The sequence below is a fragment of the Sminthopsis crassicaudata genome, chromosome 3, assembly GCF_048593235.1.
Source record: "Sminthopsis crassicaudata isolate SCR6 chromosome 3, ASM4859323v1, whole genome shotgun sequence".
Lineage (NCBI taxonomy): Eukaryota > Metazoa > Chordata > Mammalia > Dasyuromorphia > Dasyuridae > Sminthopsis > Sminthopsis crassicaudata.
Genome location: NC_133619.1, coordinates 645,835,174 through 645,856,804, shown reverse-complemented (window position 1 = coordinate 645,856,804; position 21,631 = coordinate 645,835,174). Strand labels below are relative to the sequence as shown.

Sequence of the window (21,631 nt, the reverse complement as noted above, 5' to 3'; positions counted from 1 at the left end):
AATGTTTGAAAACTTACCTGTTTATCTGGTATATTTTCCTTTAAAATGAATATTAAATCTTTTTAACCAAATAATAAATTCTTAACCCCAATTCTTTACTTTTTACATTTGTCAAATATAATATTATAATTTATAGGAACACTGTGTGGGACAATGACGATCAACTCAAAATGGTTCAAATACATGTTTCTCAGAGTCAGAGCAGAAAGCATTGGTTGCATTTCTGCAAGAATGGGGCATCACCTCAAATACTGCAGTCTAGTGAAGGGAGGCAAAGTGGAGGAGATGGAGCAGGATTTTTTATACTCTGGACTGAGCAACTTTACCACAAAGTGGACTGCTGCTAATAGGACTTTGTATCAGAGCTCACAATGTATCATAGAAACCCACTCCACTTAAGAACAGTAACTATACATTAAAAAGCTTGCTGATGTGGCAAAGTGGTTCTTGCAAGACTAAGCAAGGATACAATGGTGTGAGATTTTCTGCAACTGTAGCCCTAAACTATGGCACTCTTCTGGGGGTCAGCTCTCTGAAAAAGCCTCACTTCCCAGAGAACCCATCTGATACAATTTAGCAAAATAAGATCAAAATGGAGACCTAAGCCACCTTTACAGATATTTTAAAAGAAAATTAGAACATGGAACACATGACTTATCACACAGAAAGCCAAAGAATTTGGGAATAAACAAGAGAATGAAGATGAAAATTAAGTAATAAAAACAACTTAAAAGTCAGATTAAAAAATCTCTTAATCATTTTTATTGAGAAAGGAGATTAAAACAATTAGTTTTTTCCATTATAAAGACTCTTCTTTGGACATCAGTCTTGGGATTTCAGAGAAAAACTCAAATCTATTTTCTGACCTATATACACAGAATAAAATTGCAATGTCTAATGAAATCTGTGCTGCAGGAAGAGGCCTTCCCTCATTCATTATATTCACATGTTTCATCTGCAGCAATATTTCTACACAAAGGATGAGATCCAGGTATTTGCCTTTCTGCAAATACATTTTGTATAATGTTTCTTTTCAGTGTGAAATTGTGATTTATATTGACCTTGATCTTCTAGGTAAGGGCAAATCTTCCTTCAGCACATTTGTAAGTCTTCTCTCTACTCAGTGTCCTGAGATGCAAACTCAGAGATGAACTTCCCCTTCCAAGTCCATAGGAAATTTGTTCCCAAGCAGAAAATCCCTGCTGACTAACAAGCTCTGTCCTCCATTTTTATAGCTTTATCCATGATTTCAATCTTCTAGGAATTTTCTGGAGGCAATTCAGGGATGAAGTGAGCCTGAATGTTTTTTCTATGTGGATTATATGAATGAGGTTGCACATACAGCATAGGATCTCCCATGTCTAGTCAGGGACTAATATCTATTAAAAATTTTACCATGATCCAGACACTCAAAAGTTTTCCTCTAATGTGCGCTCTCTGCTAAGCAAGATTTCAGTTTTTCCTGAAGGTTTCCACATTCATGAGGTTTCTGTCTAATGTGGATTTTCTCATGCTTACCAAGACTGTTGTGTCATGAGAAAGCCTTTCCACAGTCACTACCTTCATATGGCTTTTCTCCAATATGGATTCTCTGATGGATAGTAAAAGTGGAGCAATCTCTGAAAGCCTTTCCACATTCATTGCATTCATAAGGCTTCTCTCCAGTGTGGATTCTCTGATGTTCACGAAGATTGTCACTCTGTGTGAAAGTCTTTCCACATTCATTACATTTATAACGCTTCTGTCCTGTGTGGATTCTCTGATGTTCACGAAGACTGTTACTCCATGTGAAAGTCTTTCCACATTCATTACATTCATAAGGCTTCTCTCCCGTGTGGATCCTCTGATGGGAAGTAAGATGGTTGCGTGATGTGAAAGCCTTTCCACATTTCTTACATTCATAAGGCTTCTCTCCTGTGTGGATCCTCTGATGGGAAGTAAGATGGTTGCGTGATGTGAAAGCCTTTCCACATTTCTTACATTCATAAGGTTTCTCTCCTGTGTGAATTCTCTGATGTTTACGAAGACTGTTACTCCATGTGAACGTCTTTCCACATTCATTACATTCATAAGGCTTCTCTCCAGTGTGAATTCTCTGATGGTCAGCAAGACCAGAACGCTGTATGAAAGTCTTTCCACATTCATTACATTCATAAGGTTTCTCTCCAGTATGCATTCTCTGATGTACTTCAAGGGAGGAGTGCTTTCTGAAAGCCTTTCCACATTCATTACATTCATAAGGCTTCTCTCCAGTGTGGATTCTCTGATGGGAAGTAAGATGGCTGCGCCATGTGAAAGCCTTTCCACAGTCATTACATTCATAAGGCTTCTCTCCAGTGTGGATTCTCTGATGGGAAGTAAGAGTGCTGCGCTGTGTAAAAGCCTTTCCACATTCATTACATTCATAAGGCTTCTCTCCCGTGTGGATTCTCTGATGTTCATAAAGTCTCTCACGCCATGTGAAAGCCTTTCCACATTCATTACATTTATAAAGCTTCTCTCCAGTGTGAATTCTCTGATGTTTTCCCAGACCTGAACTGAATCTGAACTTCTTTCCACACTGATGACATTCATAAGGTTTTTCTCCAGTGTGGATTCTCTGATGTTCACGAAGTCTGTTATTCCATGTGAAAGTCTTTCCACATTCATTACATTTATAAAGCTTTTCTCCAGTGTGGATTCTCTGATGTATAAAAAGATAAGAATAATTTTTGAAAGTCTTTCCACATTCATTACATTCATAAGGTTTTTCTCCAGTGTGGATTTTCTGATGTTGAGCCAATTTGGAATAACACTGGAAATCCTTTCCACATTGGTTACATATGTAGGATTGTTCTTCTGTGTGAATTCTCTCTTGTTTAGTAGGAGCAGATCTCAAAGTCTTTCCATGTTTCTTACATTCATGAGGTTTCTCTCCAGCGTGGATTCTCTGATGCTTGGGAATGGAAGAGAGTACAAGCAAAGCTTTATCACATTCATGACACTCAGGTGTCTTCTCTTCAGGATGTATATTCTTATCTTTAGCAACACTAGAACTGTTTCTTAAAGCTTTTTTGCGTGTATTCCATTCACAGTGTTCCTCTCCAGAGTGGTTTCTTTTCTGCTTAGCAACAAGAGGCCTATATTCACTATATTGAAAAAGGTCTTTCCATGAGATCACTTTCAGATTTGCACTCATCTCCTTCATATCAAACCATGTGTCTGCATCTGAAAGAAACAAACACACGTGTATCAATATACCCTCTAATTATGGCTGATAACAAAAGCATTGACTTTTAATTAATGTTTCCAGGCAAAGGTTTTCAACCTGAAATGGACAGATTCAATCATTTTTAAATGCTATTGGCTCTCACCAATAAAGTGATTCAATTAACACAGAGTTCAACGCACAGTACAATGACATTGAACCTCACAACAAAACTGAGACAAAGGTAACGTGAAGTTTCTCATAATTTAGAAACCAGGCTATGAGATCTGAATGGCTGAGTAACCTGATCCAAATCCCTGCAGCAGAGATTAAAACTTGAATCTGGAAATTGAGGCTTCTCAATCCATTGCATTAGACAGATGTTCTCCATTTCACTTCCAATCCTTTCTTTCAAACTCAATCTCAGACACCACCTAGGCCTGCACCCTTGGGAATGTGTTTCTTTGCCTCAGTTTTCCTGTAGAGTGAAGGTAATAATTATAACCACTTCCCATGTTGTTGTGAGCATCAAATGACATAATACCTTTAAAACTCTTGGCACACAGTAAGCACCATATGCTTGTTAACTACGATCATTGTCACTATGATTTTGATTTTATCCATTTCAACTCTTCCTTCATAAACTTTCCTTCCCTTCTCGCTTTATCTACAAATTCCAAATGAGTATTGAATATGATGCATTTCCATTAAAAAAAAAAAAAAAAAAAAAAAAAAAAAAAAAAAAAAAAAAAAAAAAAACACTTTTCTTTGCCTGGATTAGCTAAGAATAAATTTCCTAAACTGCTATTTCTTCTCAAACCATCTCCAAATTTTTATTTCGGATTTAAAACTTCCTGACAGCTTCCCTTTGTATACCCAGGGCTTAATGCAGTGCATACAACAGAACAGTAATTTGTTGACATTACCCAGGGCTGATCATGTGGCCTAACTGCACCTCAATGCTCACAAGCTGGTCCCTTGGAGGGGCCAAATCTGTTTCTATTTCTGCCTCTTTCCTGCTCCCTCTCACTCAGAACAAATCCCATAGTGAAGATAACAAGAGCCTCAGGCTCCTGGTGTTATTAAAGAATCTATTTATTTATGGAGTCTTTCCCTCCATATCCCTAACCTAAGGGAACCTGTCAGTTAAGTAGTGAGTGATTGGATTTAAGTGAAGAAGGACTGCCCAAGGTCACTGGCCTCACTCCCCCCCCCCCCCAAAGCCATCTACCTCCCTTGGCCAGATACAGATCAGGATTACTGCAGATGACTCTGGATGGAAGGGGATACCTGGGACTTCTTAAGGTAAAGTCTCTAACACATTTCCTGTGACTGACGCTGCCTCCATCCTGTGATTAAAGCTAGGCAGCAATGGAGGAAAAGAATCTCCTCTCTCATCTGGGCTAAAAAAATTTCAATAAATAAAAATGAATGAATGAATAACTCTGGGAAGAAGCTTAGGGTTTCTGGTCAAGGCAGAAATGACTGCAATTTACACTCAGTCTAAGACAATGAGGACCCAAAGACCAAATGGATTTATAAAGGGATTTGTGGGAGGTCAATGGAATCAGACCGATTTTGATTTAAGATATGTTCCTTAAGAAAGAAATCAGGGTAGGTAGGTGGCACAGTAGATAGAGTAGAAGCCCTGAAGTCAAGAGGACCCAAGTTCAAATCTGGCCTCAGGCATACTTCCTAGCTGTGTGTCCCCTGGGCAAGTCACTTGACCACAATTGCCTCAGCAAAAAAAATAATAATAATAATAATAATAATAATAATAAAAATAAAAATAAAGAAAAGAAAAACAAAAAAAAAGAAAGAAAGAAAGAAAGAAAAGAAAAAGAAAAAGAAAGAAAAAGAAAGAAAGAAAGAAAAAGAAAAGAAAAAGAAAAAGAAAGAAAGAAAGAGAAAAGAAAGCAAGAATGAAAACTATCCAGGGATGGTTCAGTGGTGAAGAAAGAAAGGAGGGAAATGCTTTTTAAGAGCATCTGTAGATAGGAATATATGATATTCTAGGTGGATAGAGGGAAGGAAGGAAAGAAGAAAAGAAAGAAGGAAACAGGCAAGAAAGGAAGAAGACAGAGGAGAGAGAGCAAAGGGAGGAAGGAAAGGAAGGAGGCAGGAAAGGAGACTTCCAACTCATCGATTCCAGCTTGTGGCTACTTTCCTCAGAGGTTGTTGCTTGTCCTATCTACCTGTGCTTAACTGTAGCCTGCATGGGGGAGTTGGCAGAGGATGAAAGGGGAGGAAAAAATAAAGTAAAAGTGCACAGCAGAGAACAAAAGAACAACTACAAGAAAGCAAAAAGTGATGGAAGGTTCTGAATACAATATCTTTCATTTATGGTTTATGGAAATTTATTCTTACAGATTTTGAATCCTCCCTTATGTTCTGCTGAACATAAAACATTTTTTAGAATTGTTCTTTTCTGTCTTTTTCTATTTTGTTTTTAGTTTTAAATAAATATCAAAAAAGTAAAAATAAATGCTTTTTGGCTTAAGGAAAGCCTAAGAAAAGTCATATTAGCCCTCTTTCTTTGGTTGTAGGTAGTTGGACGGCCCCAAATTTCCAACAAAGACTTCCACTAGGATCATTGATTCTTCATTAGAAAGGAACGAAAGGCCATGAAGTCCAATCCCCTCATTTTACAGATGAAGAGACTGAGGTTCAGAGGTTCAGTGAAGTGCTCAGGATCTCACTACCCCAAGAGTCTGAAAAGGGATCCCAAGCCAGTTTTCCTACCCCAATGCCCATCACATGAAGAAGCCTCCTGGGATACTAACTTGCAACTCACTCACCAGGACAGGAGTTCCTTGGGCCTCCTCTCTCCAGTTGAGAGATGAAATCTTCTCTGGGAACTGGAAGTCCTGGGCAGGGGGAAGATAGTGAGTGAGTATGAGTCTTGAAACTTACCATTTATTCCTAACTGGAACAGGGCTGGGGTGCAAGGCCCACTGGGTGGTTCTAAGGGCCACTCAAAGATGGGTTTCAGGGTGTTTATTGCCAGAGGAAGAGGCCAGAGGAAAGGAGGCCATGCAAGCAATCTGGAAGCAGAAGATCTTGATTTTGCTGCCTCCTTCCCAGCAGGATGGCAAGATCCCACAACCTCCATTTTCTGGACATTAGAGGCAGCTGGTGGCACAGAGAAGGGAGCATGGGGCCTGCCATCAGGAAGCCCTGAGTTCAAATTTGAATTTAGATACATCTTGGCTTTCTGACTCTGAATAAGTAAATCTGTTTGTTTTAGCCTCCAGACCTGTAAAATAGAGATAACGATGAAGTCCAAAACACAGGGTTTTGGTGGGGATCAAGTGCAATAATGCGCATGAAGGAAGCTCCTAGCACAAGGCCTGGATCCCAGCAAAAGTATGGAAAAACTTCCTCCCTTCCCTTTATCTCTCTGTATCTATACAGGCCTTTGGGGGATGAATGAAGGAAGAACAAGAGCCCATTTGCTGTGCTGGGGATTTATGAGTTATACCAGGGGCAGTGAGATAGAGATTGATCCTTTTTACCCAAAAGAACATCACAAAGACAAAATGGTTCCCCCGAGAGGAAGGGGGTTCCTCCTCCTATACCATGATCAGTGAAAAGGGGCAGGACCAGTTTGCAGACACAATGTAAAGACCATTCATAGAAGAACATGCAGCAGGAGGAACCTGTCTCTTGGGGACAGGAGGCAGCCCTTGGGCCTTTCTTAGAACTGATAAAAGCTTAAAACTCTGCATGCTAGGGAGGGGATGGTGACACCCCTGTTGATGCCATTCCCAGAGTTCCAAGGGAAGTGCTCCTTACCCAGGGAGAGCAAGTTCTTGGCATTCTCCAGCATGACCTCCTTGTGCAGCTCTTTCTGATCTGGGTCCAACAGACCCCACTCCTCAGGGCTGAAGTCCACAACCACATCCTTGAAGGTCACCAACTCCTAAAACACCAACACCCACAGGACTTAAGAGTTGAAGCACGCTTTAACTGACCTAATCCAATGTTCCTTAATTTCCAGGAAAAAAGATCTTGTGAATTTTGCAAAGGCCAGCAATTAAGTCTTTTCCAGATGAAAACACTATCTTCCCCTCCCCCCAATAATATTTTATTTTTCCAATGCAAGTACAGATAGTAGTTTCATTTTGGGAAGATTTTGTGTTCCAAATGTCAGAATCACACACTTCTTAATGGATCTGGCCCAATTTGCAAAAGCAAACTGAAGCAGAGAGAAGGGATTTAACCAAAGGTCACATCCTGGATGAGAACACAGTCTGAAAAGACCTCCAACCTACGATGTACACAGCTGGTGAGGACACAGCTGCTGACATGTTGTCTTCCATGTTAGAACTGAAACTTCTTGATGGGACTGATTTTTCCTCCTTTGCATCTCCTCTTCATTTGCACAGAACCTCTTCCCTTTCTAAATGCCTGTTGCTTTGACCCAAGCAATGGTAAAGGGAGAGAAAGGCTAAGTATGAGCTGAGGATGATGGAGTGACTCTGGAAGTGACTAACTGCAGCTGAGGGGTCTTGTCAGGGACTTTCCTTCTGGGAATTGCCATGTATGCCATGTCAGCTGGTAGGGTGGGCCCAGGAGGTACAAGGGGCTTGGGCTCTGAGGCAGCAGGTTGTGTCTTACAGGTGTTTCCTTGAGAAGGCGAGGGGGGTGTCCTCTTGCTGATCTTTTCTGAGGAGGCAGCACTAACTGCAGGTGTCTCCCTTCTGTGGATTCACATGAGCAGTGCTGAGTGGGCTACACAAGGGGTATTCCCAGAGGAGAGTAAATATAATTGGCCAGTTTCGGGCCCATAGGAAGAAAAATGAGAAGTAGAGAGAAGCAGAGTGTAGAGAGATTCAGACATGCAGAAAGAGAGACTCAGAGCATACATCCATTGTTCTTGCTTCCTGCTAATCCCTGCTGAGATTACCAATAAAGAAACATTGGCTGGTCTCCATGTCTATCGTGGGGAGATGGGTATGTATGGCCCTGGCAGTCAGTAGCCTCAGTGGGAGGTAACAGGAGATAAAGAAAAAACTGAATAAAAGAAAACCCACCAGGAAGCAAAGAAATGCTGGACAGCTCCTTGTTAGGTTCTTACTAGGTGCTAAGTCGGTACTTAACAATTCTCTAGCTCAGAGTTCACACCCTTAAAGGAGTTTACACCTTTAAAGAAGCAAATTCATTGGTTGTAGGAGTTCCCACAAGCCCATTCTCTGGGAGGATAAAAAGAGGAACATTGAGTCTAGAGTCAGTCAGAAAAGTAGTCTGGATTGGGTCAAGCACAAGACTATCCGGGAGAACTTAAGGGAAGCTGGAGAAGATTCAGAGCCAGGATTCAGGAAGGAGAGGATTCCAGAGTCTATCTTCGCTCTGGCTGGAGGCTCCAGAAGTTTCCCAAGAAACCTGCTCACAGAGAAAAAAGGATTTACAGAAAAGAAACCTCCTCCCAGAGAAGGTTTATAATCTAGAGACAACAGAACATTTACACTCCTGATCCACTTGTAATATTTTTTATGTAGGTTTGTATTTTCAAATCTGCTCTTCTATTCTACTAGTTCCCTAAAAAAAATTTTCTTCTCTTATTTTGTATTTAAGGTTAAAACAAATTATAATAGGGGCTGGTAGATGAGACAATGGATAGAGCAATGTCCCTGAAGCCAGGAGAACCTGAGTTCTAATCCTACCTCGACACTTAACATTTCCTAGTTTTGTGAACCTGGGCAAAGTCATTTAACTCCAATTGCCTCAGGGGAAAAAAATCTATAATAATAACCACAAAAATGGCAAAGAGAAGGAATTCAAAGAGATTTGGGAAATCTGTGTGGCCTGAGGCAGCAGAAGTTCGGGCAGTAGCAGGGGGACAATTTCTGCTCTGCTACCAGCCACAGAAAAGACAAGACCTGGGGAAGCTTCCAGGGTTCTGCTCCAGACAACAAGGTCAAGGGTTTAAGGAAAGTCTACAGGAGGGAGCCTGGCTACAGGACAGAGACTGGCTGGAAGGTATGAGTGTGTGTGAGTGTGAGTGTGTGTATGTGTGTGTGTGTGTGTAGTTGGTAGATGGTGCTAGACCAAAGCAAAGGCATAATACCTATAGGACAGACACTAGTGAGTGAAGGGATCATCCTTGTCAGTGACTTATATTCAGGGAAAATTTAAACAAACAAGTGGGGGCAGCAACTGGGAGAAGAGGGTTAGTGCTCAAGATGCCAAAGGGACAGTGAATCAGTCCAAAACTTAGGAGAGAGGAGGGCAGTGTTGTTATTACTGCTTTCACTTTCCTGCCCATTTTTGTAAAGGATCCACAGATAAGAGAGATGGCCAGCCTCACAGACCATCCTTCAGATCTATGAAAATGGCCTCTTGGGCTGATGTTGCCACATCCGAGGGCAGAATACACTCACCTGGGGTGGGGGTCTGCAGCTCTCAGGGGCCATTCCCTCTGGCTCCAGGCTCCCTGCTTGGGCCAGGCCTTGGTACTCTGCAGGCTGTTGCTGGGGGATGATTATAACTGCACAGATGTTGTCTCCTACAGGAAATTACAGAGGGTGAGGTTCCAGGGGAGTTACTAAGTCCCTGGCTCTGCCCTTAGGGCACAGACCCCAACCAACAGAGAGGCAACTCCCACTGAATGATTAAAGTTGGGGAAGAAATGAAGCCAAGAATGTTCTTTTACCCAGTCGAAAACAACAAGTCTGGGAGGGAAAGTCCCAGGCTATTGGCCATGGGGCAGTCAGGAGTTTATATAGAAGAGACAGGGAATAAGATAACTGAGGTGGGATGGTATAAACTTGAAGATGAACTCACCTTCTCTTACTCCTACTCTTAAGACTCCCTTCTTTTCCCCCACCTTCCTACAGACCCAAGAGGCAGGAGGGATTTAAGGCCCCAGATGGGATGAGAGTGTGTAGAACTTCAATGTCCCTGAGTCAGAAATCTCCCTGCCAGTGATACTTGGTCCTCCCAGCATCCCTTCTCCCCACTAGACATATTTTCTAGAAAATAAAGTGACTGAGGGATAAAGTAAGGAGGCAATATAGTCTGGGATTCAACTTCCAGAACTTATGGTGGGGGAAGGGGCAGGGAGCTGGGAAGCCTGGGTAAAAAGAAAGAAATTTAAGTGTCCAGATGTGATTTAGGTGGGTGTTTGAATCAGGAAAAACAGGATGGCTGAGTCCTGAAACCTAAGCAGAAAATGGGGGAAGGTTCCCAATAATCTTGGGTAGATTTTAGGATTAGAACCTGGAAGGGAATGTGCAAACAGTGAGCCACATGCCTGGGAAGGAGCCCAAGATGTGCGGCCCAGGAAGTTGGCCCAGGAAACAGCTTCAGTTCCTACAACCAAGGAGGGTTCCTAGAAGCAGAAGGAAGAGCCTATGGAACCTCATAAGAAATCATGTCTGAAGTCATGCAGAAAACAGGAGCTGGAGGCAGAGTTAGGACACCCAGGTCCAGGAGGGGAGGCTGAACATGGGACTCCTGAGTTACTATGGGGAAAGCCTGCCTTTGGGCAAATATGACCCAATGGTAAACTTCAAGAAGAGGGAGACATTAAATATCTATGAAGCATTTGGAAACCAGAAAAAGAGGTAGGGTCAAGAATTCGTTAAGTAGCCAGACCTGGAAGGATATTGTTCTGACAGATGGGGAGGACTCTGGCCATCAGAGCAGATAAGAAGTGTGAATGCTTATGCAAGGGCAGCCAGCAGAAGCCAGGACTTGTGAGAAGCCCTGACTCAGACCTACCTGGGTCCTATTGATGAGGGCAGATAGCCCTGTAAAGTGGTATAAGCAAACTTAAGTGGATTTACCCCATACCCTCTGGAAGCAGGAGAAAAAATTATCTATAGAATATACCCTTTTGGATGCAATTCTGTTCTATTGCTCTCTTTCTGTATAAAATAGGCCTTGTGAAAAATGTGTCTTTGCAACATCACTTCTCTTTTGAAGCTGATCTTGCCCACCAAGACATCCTGGTGTCTTTTCTAACAAATAAAGCTTTTCATCACAGATTTACAGATGCAAAATTCTTTCTCTAAGAACCCACCCGTAAAGCTTTGGAGAGACAAGAACCATAGATCCCATCTCTGCCTCAGATTTCACCTCATTAATACCTTAGCAGGGAAGGTTTGCAGTAAGGAGAAAATGGCAGATCCAAGAGAATGCCCAGAGATCTTATTTCCAAGCCTTCCTGCTTCCTATTTATCTATTGTAGGAAAGCCTCTGAGGCTCAAGAACCCCAAGCAGCCTGGAGGTTGGAACTTCATTCCCAAAATCATCCAAGATGATGACCTCTGAATGGTACCTGCCTCCCCTCCCTCAGTCCTGCCCATGATCACATGGCCAATGGCCATTGGAAAGGCTCTACTCCATCCCTAAGACTCTTTCACCAGGCCCACCAAGTTGCTCATCTTATCTCCCATGAGCTCCCCCTCCCCCAGGCTTCCATCACCTGATGTTTTGTTGGAGGAAGGATTCAGGACTTTTATCTTGCTACAGGCCTAGGCAGAGCACTGCCTCCCTTACATCCCATTGGAACACAAATCAAGACATCTCCCTTTTACCAATGGTCCTCTTCTAGAATAAAACATCATCATCTTAAGATTCAGAAAATGAATACTTTTTAGAAGCCTTTCCACAATGAAACTATTATGATTTTCATGTGATTCGATTTCCTATCATATTTGTAATGAATATTTTATATTATATTTCCAATGCATATACTAATAATTTAGATTTCTCAGAGCTGCCTTTTCTGGGTTATGAGGCAGGATTCACAATGCAAAGTAAAATGATCCAACATTCTGATAATGTATATTCTTGTGCTGTACTGTACTTACGTACAATCAGTGAATTGACTGGAAAACTACAGAAAACTGTTCTCATCACAGAACTCTGTGCTTTGGAGAGGGGCTGGTCACAACCCTCAAGATTTCAAACAATCCAAGAATTGTTTTTGTGTCTTCCATTGGGAAACGACTCAAACTCTAAGAACGATTGTATTGTAACTGACTTTCCCTCACCCTTCCTACTTAGGATTTGTGTATAAAAACTCTGCCAGTTCTGTAACAAGTGGAGATCTCCTGCCCAGAACTTCCAGTTTGCAAACTGTATTCCTCACTGAGAAAGTGATAGCTTATTTTCTAAAACCTGCTTCTAGTCCAGCTCCCCATACAGTCATTGCATTTATGAGGCTTTTCAGGATAAACCTTCTATCTAACAAGATTTGAATTCCAACCAAAGACCTTCCCACACTGATTGAGTATATACATACATATATTTGTATCGCTTTATATATTACAGCTATTATTATGGTATTATTTTAATTTTTGAACAATTCTTACAGAAAATTCCACATAGAATTTTCTTAATTGTTACTTTGGATTTATACTTTTATAATTGCTAATGAATCAGTCTGTCTTAGTTTCTATATTTTAGAGAGTGAGAAAAATAACAAACCTAAGCTGGAAGGCCAAAACAGTCCAGTATAAATGTCTCCTTTGTATTAGATGCTGAATGACAGGGAGTTTCAAAAAAGGTAAATAACAATCTCTGCTCACAATAACCTCACAAAATAAGGGGAGAAACAATAAGCTAAGAAATAACTTGCAAACAAACCAAAGGCAAGGTAAATGGGATATCATTTAAAAGAAGGAAACACTGGAAGCAAGAATGTTCATGGATAAAGTGAATTGTGAAAGCTGTCTCAAAAGATGGAAACAGTACTCTAAAAATTGAGTGAAGATTGACTACACCCAAATTTCTTTCTCGAGAGATCACCAGTTTTACAATGAATGGGATCATATTACTCTTTTCTTGTGGGACTAACTTAGGGCTATCTTGGCATTAAAAGTCCCATATAACATTATTTAATAATCCTAGAGATAAGATTGGGTTAGAAGTTTTTCCTCATTTATAACTTAGAATGTGAGGTCATTTCTGCTGACTACACAGGGCAAAGGTCCAACCTACCGGGAGTGTTACCCCAGACCTTTATGTAATCAGTGTCTGCTGACTGTCTCTTACCTCTCTTCACTGCCAGACCACCCTAGGTGGTGGGGGGATGCTCAACTCTCCCAAGCTCTGGCAAATTAAAACTCCTTTGTTTTCTACCTTAAGATGCCTCTGATTTGTTGAAGTTGAAGGTCTTCTGCCCCACATAGTTAAAGGTTTCCTATAGAAAGAAAGCTTTCCGTTGGAAAATGAAGGTAACTAGGAGGCACAAATGAGGAAGACCACATTGCCAGAGAATAGCCAGAGAAATTTCTTGAAGGCTAGAGATACGGTAATATCTTCCTAAAATAACAAAGAAGCCATTGTCATGAGATCCCAAAGAACTAAGGTGTAAGAACCCTGCCCATAATCAGTGAGGAATAGAAAGTGTTCACATTTGCAGGTTCATAGAAAATCCCTGGTGTTTACTAAATCCAAGAAAATTGGATCTTTCACTTTGTTGGCTAAATGAAGGATGCACTGGAATCAGACAGCCTGGAATCAGGCCAACTCACAAGCAGGCTGCTGCAATACTCCAAGAGTGAGGTGACAAGGAGCTACAACAAGAAGGTGGAAACATCAGTGGAGAGAAGATGGATGGCAGAGATGTTACAGGGTTGACATGATGGAAGTGGGGATAAGAAACAGGATTCATGGAGAATATCTTGGTTGTGAGCCTGAGAGACTCCTTATCAGGAAGAAGGAAGAGAGAAAGAAAAGAAAATGAGTTCAGTCTTACAGGGTAATTGTAAGACATCTCAAATTAGAGAACTAATTTGCTATGTCTAAAAGACATTTGGAACAGAAGGGATTGAGGTTGGTTGACCTCATTTTTTATATCAAATAGTATTTTATTTCCCAATTACATGTAAAGATAATTTTTAACACTTTAATTTTTTTTCAGTTCCAAATTCTCTTCCTCTCCTTTTCACTTTTTCTCACCTTAAGATGAGAAGCATTATTGCACAACACATTTTCTCAAGAATTTTCACCTCATGAAAACTGAGTAGGGAAGAGTGAAGGATCCTGGACTGTTTCGCAATTCACAGACTGATAACCTTGTCAATAGAAACCAATATCCAGACCCACTCCTCAGTTGGTTGCAGACTGATGATCTGGTAAGTAAGAACCAAGTACCAGAGACTTCTCCCTAGCCCTACCCTTAGGCCACAGAATGAGCCTATCTATGATTGAAAGTTGGATCACTCTATCTCCTTGCTTCTATTTCTCTGTAGAATTCCCTTTGGGTTTTAGCTGGCTCTGTAATGGTGTTACTATTGCAATAAAGTTTTCCCTCTTGGCTAGGAGATGGGTTCAAGTTTGTAAATTCTATTGATATACCTCATGACACCACTCTGAGCCTCCAAACTTTTGGGGTTTCTCACCTGAGATGCCAGAGAAGGCCAAAGTGCTATCGGGTAGCTTTTGACAAACACAGGCCAGTCCTCTTTCATATCATGTTGTCTGGGTCTGTGTCTCTGTGTAGAATGTCTGTTTCACATTTGTTCTGTGAGCTACTTTAAAAGTACAATAAAAAAAAAATTCCTGAAACACCTCAGTTATGGGGATTGTTAGCAAGATTAATATAACCCAAGTCTTTCTGTTTTCTTACTCTTCTCATCTCAGAAGTGGAGGAAAATTCAAATTTTGCCTGTAGGAATAGGGGAAACAAAACTGTGGGAACCACACACAACCTTGCCCAGATATCCCCAAGCCAACTTGGGGGAATGGGAATGGGGTGGGGGGTCAGGCTTTATGGTCAGCATTCCCGGAGCTCTTGCCCCTGAAATTATTTATGTCTCCATAACCTTCCATTATATTTCTAGATCATCACTGTTGACATATTTACCAACATATGGCCACCATCTTTTCTTTCTAAATATTTATGTACCCTGAGCCAATTGGGGTTAAGTGACCCAAGGTCACACAGCTAAAAAATGTTAAGTGTCTGAGAACAGATTTGAACTCAGGTCCTCCTGACTTCAGGGCTTGGTGCTCTATCCACTGCACCACCTAACTAGCCCCTCTAGATCTTCACAGTAACAAAAATCCATTGGGAAAGTTCATGTTGTATATATGGCCCATATGACTTTTTAGTTTATAGGTCTACTGACTAGCATTGGGTTAGAGGACATATAGTAGAGTTTAGGGGCCAAGCTCCAAAAGATATTACAGAACTTTGCTCTATTCCTCTGAAGGCCATGTGAATCTTTTCTCAAGTGTGGTTCTTTTGCAGAATATCGGGTTCTACTTTCTAATGCATCATGCTACCCTTCTCTGTATTAATCGTCTATCACCTCATGTATATTTTATTATGAAAATTATAATTTTCTCAATGGTATCCTTTAATACTTCCTCATTGTTCCTATCCCTCCTTATCTTTAGACAAAATCTAAGTGGGAAAAGGGAATGGGATCAACAGGCAGCAACTGACCACTGAAGTGGCCTGAACCTCACTCTTCAGCCCACCTAAACTTCCCTTCCTTCCACTCCCAGATGACTGGCTAGAACTTTAGCTAAAAAGTCTCTTATCTACTTATCTCCTTTATATGAAGCTTCCTTTAAAGTGCAAAGTTATTTTCCACCACTGAGGAGACACAATGGACAGAGCATGCTGCCTGGAGTCAGGAAGACTTCAGTTGAAAACCACTCAGACATTTTTCTCCTGGATGACACTGGGGAAGTCACTGTCCCTCTGTTTTCTTCTGTTACTTTTCCATACACTTAGAATACTAATAGTACCTCCTACTTGCCATGGTTGTTGTAAAGAAGAAATATTATTTGTGATCACTTGGACAATAAATGACACTATATGAAAGTTAACTAGTAATGCTGTGATTTAGAGGGAGAAAACTTTGGAATGCAAGGTTTGGCAATGGTGAATGTTGAAAACTTGCATGTATTTACAAAAATAAAAAAATACTACCAGTAAAAAAAAATTCTGGGTTGATTTTTGACTTAAAGCTACCTAAAATAGGAGACAAAATTAGAAGCAATAGAAAGTTCCACTTTCCTTTCATAAAAGCCAAAGTCCTTTCATAGGAAAATCAACCTTGGTGAGAAACCAGCACTTTGACCTTTCAAATAATCGTCTTACATGTTCTCTAGAATCAGAAAACTGGTTCAAGATGTCCAAAAGACAGTTTGGAACAGAAGGGCTTGAGGTTGATTGACCTCAATTTTTTTTTTTTTATATTGAATATTACTTTTTCCCCAATTACAGGTAAAGACAATTTTTAACACTTTCAAAAACCATTTTAGGGGCAGTTAGGTGGCACAGTGGAAAGAGCAGCAGCCCTGAAGTCAGAAGGACCAGAAGTCAAATGTGTTCCCAAATACTTAACACTTCATAGCTGTGTGACAACCCCATTTGCCTAAGGGGGGAAAAATATCTTCACTCTTTCTGTTGATGTTTACTTGCATTTTGTTTTCATTTTCAGGTTTTTTTCTTTCTTTCTTTCTATACTCACTTTTTTTCTTATGCAACTATATAAATCTGTATATATAGATATTGGATTTAACATATACTTAAACATATTTGACATGTATTGGACTACCTGCCATCTAGGGGAGGGGTGAGGATAAGGAGGGAAAAACTTGGAACAGAAAGTTTTGTAAGGGCCAATGCTGAAAAATGAGTACCCAAGGGTACCCATTACCCATACATATGGTTCATAATAAAAAGATTTAATAAAATTTGAAACGAAGAGAAAACATAGAAGAGAATATGAAATGTCTCGTTAGAAAAACTGGAGAACAGATCAAGGAGAGACAATATAAGAATTGGTGGACTACCTAAAAGTTATTACTTAAAAGAACAATCTGGATACAATATTTGAAGAAATTATGAAAGAAAATTGCTCTGAAGTTCTAGAACAAGCAGGTAAAGGGGGAAAGAAAAAACCTAGTGTTTATCCATTGAGGACATCACCCAAGGAAACCTTACAAGAATATTGTAGCAAAATTTCAAAATTCCCAGCCTAAGGAGAAAATCCTGCAATTCAACCAGAAAATAAGACAGACTTCGACACTGCAGAAATAGTCAGGATTATTTTCTTTTCTTTTTTTTTTTTTTCCTGAGGCTGGGGTTAAGTGACTTGCCCAGGGTCACACAGCTAGGACATGTTAAGTGTCTGAGAGCAGATTTGAATTCCAGTCCTCCTGAATTCAAGGCTGGTGCTCTACCCACTGTGCCACCTAGCTGCCCCAATAATCAGGATTTCACAAAACCTGCAGCTTCGAATCTAAAAGACCATGGGTTTGGTTACATTAAATTTCAAAGAAGCAAAGACCTGGACTTGCATCCTGAATAATTTACCCAGAAATCTGGAATCTGGAATGAGGGAAAAATAGATATATGAAAAACTGAAAAAATTTCATATATTTGTAACAAAGATAATAGAACTGAATGGAAAATTTAATATAAAAGTTCCAGAAAAAAAGGAAAACATTAAAGTCTAATTCCAAGGCCCTCCTCAAGGCCAATTATTTACTTAAACATGAGAAAATGTTATCAGTATAAATTGTAGATAGTTTCAAAGGTTGGGACTAAAATGTATATGACAGGGCAAGAAAGCGTAAAAGGAAACAATTATAAAAATTGGGCAAGAGGAACAACTAATACTAATAATAGACGAATAATAAAATAAGAATAATGGAAGAAATAATAACTAATAATAAAAGCGAGAAGGGGATGGGGTGCAGAACTGGTAACATTGTAACCTTCCTCTCTGAATTCAAGGAGGAAACAATGTATACAAAGTATTAAGCTTGAGATTATAAAACAAACACCGGGGATGGAAGGATGGCTCTGGATGGAAGCACCAGGGGAAGCGTGAGATCTAGCCTGCGGAGGGAGGGGGCAGGGAAGCAGGAGGAAAGGGGAGCCCAGGTCAGATCTGGGAGACAGAAATTCTGACCCAGCTCAGGGTAAGATCAGGGGCACTGGAGGGGCAGAAGGCTTCGGGGCACGGATCCCGGGAAAGCGGCGTGACTGTGCCCGAGTCTTCCTAGGAGCTGGGGAGGTTGTCTGGGACGCTGGTAGAGCTTAGGCTTGGCGACCCTAAAGGGAGCCTGGACACAGGGAGCCATGGCCTGGGGTCAGATCGGGCAGCAGCCCAAGAGCCTGGGGATGGGGGGAGCCAGGCAGAGGCAGGCGGGAGTTTTGGGGCCCACGTCCAGAGTGGGTCCTCGGGGCAGGCAGAACTCTGGCATCTATCCGGGGCCCAAGTCGGAAGGCAGAAGCACCGCGTTTCTAACGGGATCCAGGAACAAGGCGGGGCTCCTGGGTCCTTATGGGCAAGGTCTGAAATTGGGGAAATGTGAATCCGAGATAAATCCGGGGACGGTAAATCTGACGTTTGGGAAGTACTGGGGTGGTAAAAGCCGGGATGGCGAAGGAGGTGGAGGGGGGGCTGGGAAGGCAGGGCTAGTCCAATAACCGAGTCTGGTAGAGCAGCACGTTCCTGGTGCAGCTGAAGGTCAGATTCCCCCATTCGGAAAGACAAAGGCAACTAGCAAAAGCTCCGAGGTGGGTAGGGAGTCGGGGAGGGGGGGAGGGCACGAAGGGGGGTAGAGATGCCGGGAGGTGGACGGACCTACCTGGGACCTGCCCCTGTAGAGCTGCCTTGCAGGAGGCAGAGAGATCTCAAGTACTAAAGTTCCACTTTCCAGCCAGCTCTCGGAGGAGATTTCTCCTGAGCCCAAGAGTTCCCTCCTCAGCCAGCCCCTGAGACTTCCCAAAATGAGCGGCCTCCTACTATGCCTACCGAGAGCAGGAAGTCAGGCCCTAAGCTGCTTCCCCGCCCCAAACCCCTTCCCCAACCCCGCCCCCATCACGTGAAATGTCTTCACCACGGGAGAGGCCCAACGTCTGCCCTGGACTCCGCCCAGGCTGCCAAACTCCATCCCAAGGCTCCTATTCCACCCACCAGGCGCTCGGAGATCGCCTCCTCCACCCAGTCTGCCTCCTTTTCCCATTCTCATTCACAGCTTGGGGGCTCCCTCCTTCCTCCCTGTGGCGTAATCCCTCCTGGGCCGCAGCCAAACAGGAAGTAGTGGGTCCCATATTTAAGGTGCTGACCGCAAGTCGACTTTGGGAACTTTGGGGATTCTATTTACCTTTAAGTGTTAACCCAGATTGGATTGGATTTTCTCCCAAGCTAAATTAGAATGAGGGCTCTCTTAAAGAGACTTGTTCTTCCATCATAATAATAGGGATGTTTGAGCCTCTTCTGGGAGATCACGAAAAATGAAACAGGTGATATGAATAGGAGCAGTAGGAATAAACATTCAGCACAACTGGATCAGAATGCCTCAGTTCTACTCTGAAGGCATTATGTCCACAGGGTCAAGTGGTCAGAAGGAGCAAGTGATTTTTTCTATGGAAGATGATTCAGAAATGCATTGATGTCATTTCACTGGCAATTTTTCTTCATGTTTTAAAACGAAAACCTTATTTATATTATTGTTATGTTTCTAATTTTTCTTATATTAGGATTTGGGGGAACCACAGTATAAAAAAATGCTAATTTAAAAAATGATTCTGGGAGTGTGATGTGATTGCATAGTTAGAAAATTAATTAATATTTTCATCTGGTAGAGGCAAGAGCTGAAATTAAAAAAAAAAAAAAAAACAGAACCTTTAAGAAGTTTTATATTAATAGAGCTCAAAACCAGGGACAAGATAACAGCTTAGTGCTCAGCTTGTGAAGCAGTTTCCAAATATAGCACACAGATTATTGATTGAAAAGGTAGATCTCAGAAAATTCCTTGCCTCATTGTCTGATCACCCTCCCTGCCCCTCCAAATGGCTCTGGAATCAGTGTGACCAGCACATCCTGATTAAGCAACCAATCTGGTCTGAATGCTTCCCACAAATCTAGTCTCTATGATACACAAGGCAAAGTTTAAATATGGCAATCCCATTTTCCCAAAGCTTCTAAATTTGTTTCAAGGGGAAAATGTCCACAAAGGTATCAGAAACTCTGAAAGGTTCCTGTTAAGGTCAGACTGGCTCAGAGTGCTCTCCCAAGATTCTGAGGTTGGGCTTTCCACTAACATCCCAGAAATGAGGCAGGCCCAAAGTGGGGACTTTCCAGGTTTTCCAGGGGGAGGAGAAGATGCTGGATCCTAAACTGGATATTCAGCAAGAAATGCATTCAATACAAGCAGCAATTTTGGGGTTTTGATCCTAGGAGCAGAGTGAGGTATTACACACCAGCCTCCAGCCCAGCCTAATTCCTGTCAGTGGCAGAAAACTAGACCATTTTCATACAAAAAAAAAGGACCCAGAAGTTTTCTCAATCTGGACCAATATAGTTTTCTAGCTGGCTTAAATAGACTAAATGGATCGATAATCTTCTGAAACCCCACATACAGGAAATCCAAAGAAGTACAAACAGAAGTCAGATTTTTGGGATCCGCTTATGGGGAAAAGGGGAGGGAATGAGACAGACCATCTACAGAGCAATGAAAGACTGAAGGACCCTAGCAAGAGGTTTTTCTTTCTTTCTTTTTTTTTTTTTTTTCTTTTTCTTAGGTCAAAAAGGATAGGAAGAATAAGTAGACAATAATTAATAGCACCACAAATGTTATGTTGGAGACACGGTAAATTTGGAAGAGAATAACTCCAAACACACTAAGTTTGCCTATATATGGATATGCTGTCAAAATTCTTCAAGCTATCATCATTACAGAGAAGTTTGAAAGAAAGGTAAGGGCTGAGTTGTGTATGATGGAGTCATTCTGAAAAAACAAAGCTGGCTAGAAAAGGATAAAATGGAGCAATCACCTCACAAATGTGGGGTGCTGAAGAAGGAACTGACACAGAGCCTGCAGGTAGGATATGTTGGAAATGTTGGAACCTTCCTCTCCTCAGAAGTGAAGAGGAAACAACCTGGAAATCTAAAAGTGTGTTCTGAGCTTCTAGAGAGGTAGAAAACTGGGGAAAGGATAGAAGCAGGACTTTTAGAAAGGATGGGAGAGAAGATAAGGAAAGCATTCAGGACACAGAATTTCAGAATCCACAGCATTCAGAACATTTCCATTTGCTGTAACCAAGGTTCCACAGATGGCTGGTGTGGTGCTGGCTGATGAAGGTCCTGGTTTTTTTTTTGGTGCTAATTGTAGGCCCAAAATTATCAGGAGCAGCAGAGAATTGATCCATCCTTTGTTGCATCTCAGCTTCAAAGGCTGCACTGAGGGCACAATCATCTGCAAACAAAAAATCAGGCATCATTACTACTCCCTTTAGTTTTGACTTATAGCCTTTTCAAGGAAAAAAATTTACCATCAGTGGGGTAGCTGACTTTGATGCTATGTTTGTCCTCCTTAGAGGACTTTGAAAACGTCAGCCTGAAAAGCCTGGGAGCAAGCACACAGCCTAGTTTGACTCCACTGATGACTGGGAAAGCTAAAGAGCATTGTCCATTATCCAGAACAGCAAGGACACCATTCTGAGGAACAATACTG

General features: G+C 41.5%; 1 protein-coding gene across 2 annotated transcripts; it reads right to left on the bottom strand.

Annotated features, from left to right (window-relative positions):
* Positions 1-739: 739 nt before the first annotated feature.
* Positions 740-18,954, bottom strand: LOC141565001 (uncharacterized). Of its 2 annotated transcripts, XM_074307955.1 has the most exons (5): positions 18,761-18,954; positions 9,571-9,695; positions 6,983-7,109; positions 5,986-6,054; positions 740-3,207 (listed from the first exon to the last, which is right to left on the bottom strand). In XM_074307955.1, exons 2-5 carry the CDS (start codon positions 9,601-9,603, stop codon positions 1,532-1,534), a joined length of 1,905 nt encoding a protein of 634 aa, XP_074164056.1. In that variant the 5' UTR covers positions 9,604-9,695; positions 18,761-18,954; the 3' UTR covers positions 740-1,531. The 2 variants fall into 2 exon arrangements, with proteins under 2 accessions (XP_074164056.1, XP_074164057.1); XM_074307956.1 differs by lacking the exon at positions 9,571-9,695 and having other exon boundaries at positions 18,761-18,953.
* Positions 18,955-21,631: the final 2,677 nt, after the last annotated feature.

Excerpts from the sequence above, each read along its gene's own strand:
- LOC141565001 (XM_074307955.1), bottom strand. The coding sequence starts at position 9,603 with ATGGCCCCTGAGAGCTGCAGACCCCCACCCCAG. Across the intron at positions 7,110-9,570 it reads GCTGCAGACCCCCACCCCAG|GAGTTGGTGACCTTCAAGGA; the intron begins GTGAGTGTATTC and ends TTGGTGTTTTAG. Across the intron at positions 3,208-5,985 it reads CCCAAGGAACTCCTGTCCTG|ATGCAGACACATGGTTTGAT; the intron begins GTGAGTGAGTTG and ends TGTTTCTTTCAG.